This window comes from Pholcus phalangioides, unplaced genomic scaffold (genome assembly GCF_987345545.1).
Source record: "Pholcus phalangioides strain wild (caught in Gottingen) unplaced genomic scaffold, Ppha-v1.0 ptg000015l_1, whole genome shotgun sequence".
Lineage (NCBI taxonomy): Eukaryota > Metazoa > Arthropoda > Arachnida > Araneae > Pholcidae > Pholcus > Pholcus phalangioides.
In genome coordinates this window covers 3,467,436-3,479,849 of record NW_028301608.1, presented here as the reverse complement: position 1 = coordinate 3,479,849, position 12,414 = coordinate 3,467,436, and the positions used below count along the sequence as shown (strand labels likewise).

Sequence of the window (12,414 nt, the reverse complement as noted above, 5' to 3'; positions counted from 1 at the left end):
CATAGAGTTGTGAATAAATGGAATAGCTTAACCCCGGGGGTTGTGAATTCTAACACAATTGACACGTTTAAAAAGAAATACGATAAACATATTGGGGTAAATCGAGAAGCTATCCATATTTGGAATAAGACAAGCAGTGCATTGTGTATTTCATTATGTATGTATATATAGTATTTACTTTATGTAATTGTACTTTTAATTGGGGGTTGCTGTATTTAAGACATATATGAAATACATATTTTTTATGGTCATCTTTTTTCAGCCACCTCATTGGGCATTTTGCCTGTTGTTGCCTCGTATTTGTATATCTTGGGTGTCATAATGGTGCCAAGTGGATAACTTGGTAACCAAACATAGGGTCCAGTGTGGAGATATTCTCAGGTTCCTTTGTAGGAATAATAGTTTTTTAAGTTGATTTATTATATTTTGAATACTTGCAACATTTTCATGGTTGTGGCACAACCACCCCTTGGAAGAAATTATTTTTCAATTACAGTAGTATTCTCTATTATAGCAAGTACCTGGTGTACTCCCCACATTGTTTTTAAGCCCCCCCCCCCAATATTTCCAATACTTCACTTCTTGATTCAAAAAGAGCTTCATAAATGACACAGTAGCGTTATTAATTGTTCATAATCTATAATGTAGATATTACCCCTTTACATTCACATATTACTTATTATTGTGTTTTTAATTTTCAAAAATATATAACATATTTTGAAATAGAATGATGTTTTCTGAATCCCCCTGTACAAAACTTTATCTATTGATTATTTGGTAAGTAGCTGTTTAGCTGAAATGAAACATTTTTTAGTTATGACATATTTTAGCTTATGTTGCAAAAAATAAAAATAAATTTCTTATTTGGATGTTTTCATTTTGGAAAATCTCTCATGACCCACACTATGGGAACCACTATTCTAGAATATGTACTTTATTCCGTTTCACACGAATTGAATAAAAAGAAATGTTTTTAAAAATAATTTAAGGGAGTGGATGGAGATGAGTGCAAATCACAAACTAAACCCAGGCACAGAAAAAAAATTATGAACTTGTTTTCTATAATTTGTACATAACACAGTTGAGCCTGTAATTATCCAAAAGAAATGGAAGCTAATCCCCACTTAAAAAAAAATGAATATGAACAATGTTTCTTAAGTTTATTGCAGTTTTGGTGCACAGCTGAAAATGTTTCAGCCCACACAAAATTTTTATGCACTAAGCAATTCGCTATACTGTACAGTGATACCCCAGCTAACAAAATTTTTTTAGACATTTTTACCTTGGGTAATGAATATTTTGGTGGATGTGAATTCACTTGATAACATAAAACAGCCACTTCGTGAGATGAATTTCCGTCTGATCATTATCAGAACTAATTTTCCTTGAGCCAGATTAATTACCAGTTGAATCAGTGTGTATAAGTTTAAAGAACCCTTCCCTCTGTTTTTCTTTCAGAAAGATTTGAAGCCATTTTGGGTAAAATAAATGATTAAGCAAACTGAAAAACACATTAAAAAATAGCCTATACTTGGATGTTTTCAGTGCAAAACTCTTAGCGTGAAACTGAATGGTCTAGACATTCTATAAGATTTTTCCATCTGCATAAGTATGAGACAGGAATGAGCTAACCACATGATACAAGAAGATACCAATGAACCTGACTGGGTTGTGTACACAATGTAAAATAAAAAGACCTTCAGTATCTCATCTTCCTTTAAATTCCCTTTCATTTGATTTTGGAGCTGTTCATTTCAGCCTTCGTTTGGTTTTGTCTTTTTTGCACTGCGCGTCTTCAGTATTTCATAAAACTTTTTTTTTTTGTAGCAATCAATGTTTTCTAACAACCTAGATGAGTTCAAATAGAGCCACTTGTGCAGAGCAACAACAGATCTGCACAGCTATAAATAAAACTAGAAATGTTGATTGATAGTAAATATTGTCTTGAATAATAGTTGTATCAGCTACAAAAGCTAAACGTTTTAGGAATTTGTTACATTCATATAAATTTCACATGAAAAATCTGCACTTAAATCATTTTCAATATTTCTTTGATGATATTACATACACCTGCTAGCCTAAATATATATCAATGTGTGTAATAATTTATTTTGGTTGTTCTCATACAAGAGGTTTTATTGCATATTCTACAACACAATAACTTTCGTTATTTAATAACAAAAAGATGAATAAATAAAATTGTCAAATGATTGGGCAATTAGTAAATTAAGGAAAATAATTTATAACCAAGATTAATGATAAATAATTTAAGAAGAAATGATTAGTAAATAATACAATTAAAAAGTAACAGATCATTGTTACACAAGTTTTTTTCTTCTCAATTTGGGATCGATTGTAAAATCATCAAGCCCCACACATCAACTAAACTATACCGTAAATCAGAGTGATTATAATTGAAGTCCCCATACTCTGAGTAGAAAAATTTTAATTCTATTATTAATGAAATGAGAAAAAAATTCAGTTTTTGATTTACCAGGTGAAAAAGTGGTGCTTTTTTATTGCATTTTACATTTTCCCATGTAACATATATATTAAAGTTTCAATGGATTTTTTCTCAAAAAAATGCTTATCCGAATACAGCCAAATTTTTAGTATATCTTAATGAGACCATGCGAGAGATTTATCAAATTAAAAAAAATAGTTAAATTTTTGACCGTGAGGTCAAAAAGTGGCACTTTTTTATTGAATTTTTCTTTTCCCCATGGACCATATATAAATAGTTTCAATGGGTCCGAGTGCCAGTAGACTGAAACTGGGCCCGAGCGGAGCAGTGGTAAGATGCTCATCTTCCACTATGAAGGTTACCATCAAGGTCCGTGGGTTAGAATCCAGGCATTGAAGGTCAGAAGCAAGTTCTTTACTTACTGATCCTGGGGCGATCACCGATGGATGGGAAATTCATTGGTCAACCTTGGCAGAGTTGGGTTCACACAACTCTGCTGGTTGGAAATAGCCGTATGACGAAATATGGCCGGAGTTGGTACGCGGTAAAGTAGTAGACTGAAACTACTCAGACCTATGTAGTGCCCATTCTTGTACACATATTCCATTGAAACTTTAATATGTATGTTACATGGGAAAATGTAAAATGCGATAAAAAAGCACCACTTTTTCACCTGGTAAATCAAAAACTGAATTTTTGTTCCATTTCATTAATAATAGAATTAAAATTTTTCTACTCAGAGTATGGGAGCTTCAACTGTAATCATCCTGTATAACAATTTCTCTTACAAAAGCTCATGCATAATGATTATCGCTGCATTCTGATGCAAGTTCTATTCATCTTACTTATATACATACAAGACCACAACAGGCAAAAATGCCCAACGAGGTAGCTGAGGAAGCATTCTTTATTAGATTAAAATAATTTTATTTTCAGAGAAAGGACTTGATACGAAATTAATAATTTTTATTTTGTGATATAATTCCAAGCTCTCTAATAGTTATAAAATCTATCTGACTGGCATAACCAAGACACACAAGAATCAAAATATTCACTTGTATACACACACCTTAAGTATAGCATACAGCAGACTATCGATAACCTGGTCATACGTTAGTCTCTCTCATCCAGTAATCTGGTGTTTTTTCGGTGGGCTTTCTTGAGGTGTGGAAAAGGAAAACATGTCATTGCATTTCTTTGCACAAAAATTGATATTATTAAAATTTCGGTTTTTCTAACTAGCTTCCGATAATCCAGTATTTTGGTAATCTGGTACAACCCTAGTCTGATGTGCACTGGATTAGCGACAGTCTGTTGTATTTCAATCAAGACGACACACTTATCAATCAAGAAATATTATAGCATGAATATTCACACCATCAGTTAGAAAAAATAAATAGCCTAAATTAAAATCAATATATGAAACTCTTCCCATATATTCAACACAGCAGACATTTTAAAATACTTTTAAGACACAAATACTTTTACAGGACGAGTTTCTCAGGCTAAACGAATCCACTAGGGTTCATCTTTTACGTTCCCTTTAATGCTAGCGGTTGTATTAACTTCCAGGCAAACCAGTAGGCTAATATGGAAGAAATATTGTTGCATTGAACTCAAATGACAATTCTTTAGCCCAGAAACAGTTTCTACTGGTGATGGCTGCGTAAGTCTGATCAGTCACATAAATAACTAAATATACATGTACAATATACATTTTATATATATAATTTTTTTTCTCTCTCTTTGATTAGCAATACAAGATGCAACCAGGGCTTGACATATTGGAGTAAAATTAAGGCACTAGCCAAAAACCTCTTAGGAAGCATTCATATTTCCCACTGAGAAAAATAGTTAAGAATAATGTTTGACTTTCTCGGGATTTTAATGACCCCCTTACAAGTGGGACATGGTGAATTTTTAAAAAAAAACATTATGTACTCTCTTTGGATGCCATATCAGTAATCACAAATAGAAACTGTTAGAGTGATAATACAGTCGAATCACATTTTAACGAATACCGTTATAGCGAAAATCTCATTTATAACACACATTTTTCTAATCCTCCAGGTAAGTTTACATAGGAACAATACGAAAACCTCGAGTTCCTTTATAACGAAGTGATTTCTCCGGTCTCTTAGAATTCGTTATAATGGGATTCGACTGTACTATGGTCGTCATAAAGAACCTGGGATTTAACAAGCCATGGATATAACCACTTAAGTGTTAAATTTTCCGTATCATCTACGTATCACAAAATTAGAATATTTAAAAAAATTTCTAATAGTAGGCTATCTATCACGATCCAAGAAAATCCATTATTTGTACAAAAACTTCAATATCTTAATGATCAATGCATCAGATACTGATATTCGGAACATATTTGAATACATATAGTTTCTAATACTATAAGCATCAATAGCATAAAACCATTTCTAATGAAGCTCAGTTAAAATCATACATAACACAACCATTATTTTGAATAAAATGCTTTGACCTATTTAACAAAAATAATTTTTTACCAAATCAATAGTCTTCAGAGATTACGGCACAAATGAATTGAAATCTTATGCAACAAATGCCCTCAAAACAACTGTTATACAAATATATTGAGTCACGAATACAAATATATTGAGCTAGATATATTTAAAACAACAAAATCATTCTTAATCATTTGTTAGTTGAAGGAGAGAAAAGAAAAAAAAAATCATATTTTTGGATTGAAATAAAGTTTTTTATTCCAGCCGTCCACGGTGCACGATGTCGCCCCCATTTCCCCATCATTAGAGACATATTTTTGCACATTCCGATTAACCTGATCTAACATTTCTCGGAGAGGCGTATTCCATGAAAGCTCCACGAAAACACGCACAAGTTCCTGACAATACCAAGAACCTAGAACTTCATTGCGAATAGAAATATTGCCTTCAACGGTGGAATAAGATGTGAGCATGTCTGTTAATAAAGGCAACCTTTCTATTTTCTCAGTTTTAATTTCAACGTTCCTCACTAATGCATCAGCCTTATCTACATTTGTAGCACTAGCTTTCATATTGTATGTATAGGCATCGTCTCCTCCTTTTGGCACTCCCGAATCATGATTTTTACCTCTACAAGCTTGAATAAAAAACATTTTAGGTTTCTCTTGAAGAGCCGGACAATTTCTGTTATTGAACATCGCTTTGATGTCCGATATAATCACCGGATCTCTATCTACTCCCAACACAACATTATTCAACCCATGAGTGAGAATAATCACTACGCAAGAATCACATTGCTTATGTTCTGGAAGATTAGCAAATTCCTGTAATTCGGTTTCCATCTGTTTGGCCTTCAAATCAGTCCTGAATATCACTTTGTAACCTAAGTCTCTGAAAACCATATCAAGTCTTATAGCATCCTTCTCAGATCCTAAGCGAATATCTTCCTTGAGAATGAAATTCACATTATTTATCAAGAGGCAAAGACCCCTGGGTTTGCTGGTCATTTTATATATAAATTCCCCGGTCTTTAACTCAACAGCTGCTTTCACACAGAGCTCACTGAGACTTCTATCAGAAGGGGCGTGAGCTTTAGTTCCTTTTGGAGACACTGTCGATTCACCATACGCCTCTTGGTCAAAATTGAATATCTGTGTTTTTGGCAACAGTTGCTCAACAGTCACCAACGGTACTTGCACATCAACCTCGACAGCACCCTGATCTGAATATTTCTTGAACAACTCTGTCGCCTCCCTGTGTCCAGATGATTCCAAGGCTTCGATGAATTTACCGAAGGCGTTGGGACCACGAGTCCGCAGTTCGAGAAGTAGATTTTGTTTCCTGTCAGTTTCGGTCTGATGACTGTAGATGTCTTCCAACATATGTCGAGTAAAAATTTTTTTGGGAATGAGGAAACACATCAATTGACTGAGATCAATCAATTGGGCCAATTGCTTATGATTGGTTTTTAAAAAGTTCCTGTGCTCAGTATTCATGCTGGATGTTTAATGAGTGAACATGCATGTGAGAAATACAGTGTTGAGATGTGTGCAAAGCAGCGAAGTGTGGGGGGGGGGGAGAGAGAAAGACCACACCGCACAAAGGATCATGCACAACAGTCTTTGAAACAAGCAAGCCAAGTAAACATCGTACCTGGTTTCACCATCTCTAATCTAATACTAGGCGGTCATGTCCAAATGCGCGATGTTTTATAAATATTTATTTCAACTGCGATCACTGTCAAAAGCCTTATCTCATTTCATGACACACTCCGTCCACGATATCATCACCCCATCTCAGTACCTCTGTCCGGCTCTGACTCATTCCATAACATCATGATGCAATCGCACGTTCAAATTCAAACAAGTGCAGTCAAGTCAAATAAGGCACCTAAAAATGAGAAAGATGACTCCTTATCCTCCATCTTCGAGCCAAAAACTGTTGTTTTTGGTCGGCCGTGCCAATACCAGACCTGCACAAGCGACTTTACCGCACACCACATCCGGTCATAAACTGAAGAGCCAAAATAACTAGTACAGGCATGCGTATGCAAATAAAGAGATATGAAACCAATCAGAGTACGGCGTAGTGGTCGGCAACGCCTATATAATACAACAAGTGTCTGGCATAGTTGTTAGATCGGTTACTGCGATTTTTGTAACTAAAAGCTCGGAGAAAAAATGGCGGCTTATTCGTCACGCGTTTGAGGTCGGCTTTTTCTTCCTGTTTGCTAAATTTTCAGGGTTTTTTTTTTCTCTGTTTCGCTTAATTCTTCGCTTTTGTTGTTTTTTTCAGTGTTCAAACGTATATATAATATTTTTTTTGCTCTTTTTGGCCAACTAGTTAGTATCTGGGGTGTTTCTTCAGTGACGTAGGTGTAGATACTTCTAATACTGCATTGTTCTCTCCCAATGAATACCATCAATCATTGAATTCTCTATCCTCTAATATGTTTTCTCCCATGGAGACATTGAATGACTTACCTTCTACATCGGCGGAAAATAATCTCTGGGTTTCGGACATCGGCCCCAAGGACATTATTCAAAATCTATCTGGATCAAACTTACAGTTCACCGTCAAGATTGTTGGAGATACGACCATCCCTAAATCAAAGCCCAAGGAATTACGTATGTGCCTTGAACAAAAATTCCTGAATGCAAAACTCATCGATGAAATCCGATTCGCAAGAAATGGTGACCTACTTCTCACTTCAGCATCACCTGAAGTTGTATTGGAGGCCCTATCGCTGTCCTCTATTGGAAATATTCGGGTCAGAGCGACTCTACTTACTGATACATTATCTTCAAAACTGCTTCTGAGAGATATTCCATGTTCCGAAAAGCTGAGTGATGTGGCGTTAGAGCTGATGGACAATGGTTTGGTTCCATTGTGCATTAGACGTTTTGTGAAAAATAAAATACCCACAAATACTTTGTTAATTACCATCTTGGGCAGTTCCATTCCTGCTGATCTCAAATTATGGTTCCAAATCTTCCATCCTCAAGAGTTTATAGAAAAACCAAGCCAATGCACTCGTTGCTTCAAATTTACCCATCGTACTAAATTTTGTCCAGTTACGATCACTATCTGTAGGACCTGTGGTGATCATCATGATACAGAATCATGTTCAAATGCTCCTAAATGTATAAACTGTGCTCAAGGTCATGATCCCATGGACAAGAAGTGCCCAACATATATTAAAGAGGCAGAAATAATCAAGTACAAAACAATCAAGCGGATTCCAATTCATCAAGCTCGCAAATTCTTCCAAGATAAATCGCCAACTTTTGCTGACAGAGCAAGTATAAATTGTGTGCCATCTACTATCACAGACTTAAAAATCGATATCCAAAATTTGGTCCGTAAAGAAATCGAATCAATGCATGAAAAAATAATTGAAGATGTGAAAATCTCCATGCATGCACTGATCACTGAAGCTATTCAGTCAATTGTTCCAGATCTGATATCTCAAGTCATCAAGGAAGCTGTACCACTATTGTCATCTGCACTTAACAGTGAGCTGATCGCATCCGCATTCACCAGTGAACTGCCTCATAAGAAAAATAAAGTACAAGTTCCTCTTTCAAAGGATACTCCTGCACAGCAGCCATTGCTAGAGTCCCCTACAGTCACACCAAAGCGAAACTGTTCAAACCATTATAATCAATGATAATTTTTTTTGTTTTTCTTTTTCCCCTCTCTTATTTCAGTACAAGTCGGTACTGTTTTTGTGTTCAACTGCTAGATTTGCAGATATGTTCATTTTCAATTTTACTTCATTGAATAAGCTATTCATGGTTTTCAAGATTTTGTTCTTTCTACTTTAGTCAAGATTATTCAATTTTCTGTATGTTTACATCATTGAAGGTGCTTCAATGGAACTTGCGCAGCATCAATAACAAGAGATTACACCTTCTTCGTTTTCAAAAAGATTATGATGTACTTTGTCTCCAGGAGACATTCTTTACATGTAATGACCGTTTCCACTTACCAAACTTTATAATATACAGATGTGACCGAGACAACAGCTCAGGCAGAGGTGGTGTTCTCACTGCTGTTCGCTCTACATACCCTTCACACGTTATTCATAAATTCTGTCTTCAAGGCGTTGAAGATTTATCAAGATTCATTTCCATAACAAGTACATTCATATAGCAAACACCTATTTGGCTGACACTTCCGAAATCCCTACAGTCATGAATACTATTCTTTCTAAAATCTCATCTCCATTCATCATTGTTGGTGATTTTAATTCGTCCCATTCTTCTTGGAACAGTCCTCGAACAGACACAGCTGGCAGAAATCTTTTTTTGTGGCTTCAACAAAACCCAGTTTGTCTGATCCAACCCAAGTGTGCCACTCATTTTTCAAGCAATTCGTCGAACACAATAGATTTATGTTTTTGTTCTTCAAACTTAATGGGTAAAATTAACTGGTACAGCAGTGACTCCCTTTACGACAGTGATCATCTGCCTATTTGTCTCGACATCAATCTTCGGGTAAATAAATTTTCTCGCAAAATAGCCATCACAAACTGGGATTTTTTCAAGGAAAAGTTGACATCATTTGACAATACTTGCTCTTTTTCTGATCATGTAGAAAAATCCTGCATATCAGCTACAAAAAAGGTGCAATCACATCCTCACCAGTATAATGAGTATTTTGATTCATCCTTAAGATCATTGCTCATCTGCAAGAAAAGGTCATTCAGACAATATCTGAGATGCCCTTGTCCTCCGTGTTGGATCATCTTTAAGAAAAATAATGCAAAATTCAAGAAGGAGCTCAACCTCCGAAAAAGGGAATTTATGTCAGAAAATATTTTTATTCATGCCACTTATCCTAAGATTTTTACAATTCTTAGAAAACTCAAACTCATCCAGTCTAAACTCCAAGTGGATCGTCATCTTGTGTTCCAGGTTAACAATTTAGAAGTGGTGGACCCTATGGATCAGCTAAATCTTCTCCAGTCATCTCTTATAAATAATTACACTCACAAGGTCTTTGACTGTTTCAGTGGCCCCCATCAAGACTTCTCTAGTTTAATGAATGTTCCGATTACCATTGGAGAGCTCAAATCTGCAATTCGTCGTACTCCAAACACATCGCCAGGTCCTGATGGTATCAACGCTAAATCATACTCTTTAATTCCTGACTATCAAATTCATCTTTTGTGTGCTGAATACAACAAAATTTGGCTCTCTGGAACTATTCCAGTGGATTGGAAGTATGGAAAAGTAATTTTTTTACTCAAACCTAATAAAAGCCCAAGTTGTCCTAAGTCTTATCGTCCACTGACATTAACAAACGTAAAACTGAAGATTTTGGAACGAATAATTCTGTACAGACTCAACTGGATCTCATTAAAATACAAACTCTTCCCAGCGAACATTTATGCCTTTAAACCACGTTCTGGATCTCAAACCTTCTTAATGACTTAAAATGCTTTATTTCTAATACTTTCAGGCTCAAAGAATTTGGCGTCATTGTTTCTCTTGATATTAAAGGCGCCTATGACTCTGTCATCTATTCTGCTCTTTTATACAAGCTCAAATCTTTTGGGTTTCATGGTACTTTCGTTAAATGGATGGAGAATTTTTTGATGGACAGAAGATGCATCATTAGTTGGAGAAACCATCAGTCAGATTGGATTGACTTAAAAAGGGGATTGCCTCAAGGATGTGTTACTTCTCCATGGCTATTTAATATTTATATTTCTGACATTCTTTCTCACCTTCCCAACTCCATTCATCCCTTCATTTATGCTGATGACATTTTTCTTTGGATCAGTAAATCAGACTTGAATGTCGTTACAGACGAATTGAATTCTGCCTTAAACCTTGTTTCAAATTGGATGGATCAGTGGGGATTTGTTCTGTTGACTGAAAAATGCAGTTACAGCATTTTTACGAAAAAAAATGTTCCTTTTCTCCCAAATATCCAAATCAACGGTGCTCAGATAAATTACGAGGAAAATATCAAGATTCTTGGAGTTATTTGGGATCAAAAGCTGAGTTGGAGCCCCCAGATCAATCACATTTCCAAAAAAGCCATTAACATTTGTAATATCATGAAGTTGATTGCAGGCAGGCTTCGTGGAGCTAAAGGGCATAAACTTTTGGCTATCTGTTCTAACATTACTTCAAGCTTTATGAATTACAGTTCATTCTTGTGGCATAATAGCTCCAAGAAAAATATTCAAAAGTGTTCTGCTATCTATCACCAATCTCTTCGCATTGCTACTGGTCTTCCAATCTCAACACCGATTCCTCTGTTACTCAGCATCTGTGGAAAACCTCCATTTTCACTGTTTTTGTTAAAAAATGCTACTAATCATATTATCAAAGCAAGAGCTTCCCATTACAGCTCTGTGTTCAAACATATCTGTTCTAATTTCAGTTTTGACCGTCAAGGCTTACATACTAAAATTTTGGATCCTTCTATTATTCAATTCATCAAGGACAACAATTTACTTATTCCTCTTCAACCTCTGTTTTTTGCGAATCCTCCTTGGCTTATCACCAATATTGATTTCACAACCAGTTCTCTTCCATTTCAAACATCATCAAATGATTTCCTCACAAAGCAACTTTTTTATGAACATGAACAAAAATTCTGGTCTTGTTCTACTATTATAGCTACAGATGCCTCAAAAGGAGCTCATACCTCTATTGGAATTTTCTGTGCAAAAACTCGTAATTCATTTCAAGCAGCGCTCCATGATTGCTCATCTGTCTTCACTGGAGAATGTGTTGCAATAATGATCGCAGCACTAAAATTCATTGTCAGTAATGAAAACTACATAATTTTATCCGATAGCAAATCAGCTATTCAAGCAATCGCCAACATCAACCCAAAATCACATTCCGTGGTTTTAGCAACTTTTTATGCCTTATATTTAGCATCATTGCGGGCGACAAGAATCTCATTAGTTTGGTGTCCAGGCCACAAGGGGGTCTTCTACAATGAGCTTGCAGATCATCTAGCACGTACAGCAGTTGATTCCGAAAATCCAGTTTTCCCTACATATGCTTACTTCGAGGATGTGATTAATCTTTCACACAAAAATTGGCAATCATCAATTCATCAATATTTTTGTAATCAACCCCTTTATCCAGTTGCAGATCGTTTCTTCGATGCTGTTAAAAAATTTTCGCCCTATTTTACTAGCCGCAAGTTTGAATCACTCTTTTATCGTCTCATGACCAACAGAGCACCTACCAATGGTTACCTTCACAGAATTCATCAAATAAGTTCACCTATCTGTATCTGTGGCAACAATTGTGAATCTAACAATCATTTCTTATTTACGTGTCCTAAATGGTCAATTTTTAGGGAATGCTTTCTGCAGAATGTAGGCCTTGGTAATAATCAGATATCTGACTGGCACACACTCATTGAAGTGACTCCGAGCACTTTGATCAAGGAATTTGAAATTTTCATGGGAAAATGTAACCGTTTTTAACATTG

At 35.5% G+C, this 12,414-nt stretch overlaps 2 protein-coding genes across 3 annotated transcripts in view; both read right to left on the bottom strand.

Moving 5' to 3' along the window:
• Positions 1–6,752, bottom strand: part of LOC149075262 (transmembrane protein 216-like) — a 33,233-nt gene extending 26,481 nt beyond the window's left edge. For both annotated transcript variants that reach the window (XM_089242581.1, XM_089242582.1), the window contains exon 1: positions 6,598–6,752. In XM_089242581.1, the coding sequence (XP_089098707.1) occupies positions 6,598–6,610 (13 nt within the window). In that variant the 5' untranslated portion in view covers positions 6,611–6,752. The remainder of the gene's footprint in view (positions 1–6,597) is intronic.
• Positions 130–6,591, bottom strand: LOC149075263 (caspase-2-like). The gene has a single exon (XM_089242580.1). It carries the CDS (start codon positions 6,438–6,440, stop codon positions 5,172–5,174), a length of 1,269 nt encoding a protein of 422 aa, XP_089098706.1. The 5' UTR covers positions 6,441–6,591; the 3' UTR covers positions 130–5,171.
• Positions 6,753–12,414: the final 5,662 nt, after the last annotated feature.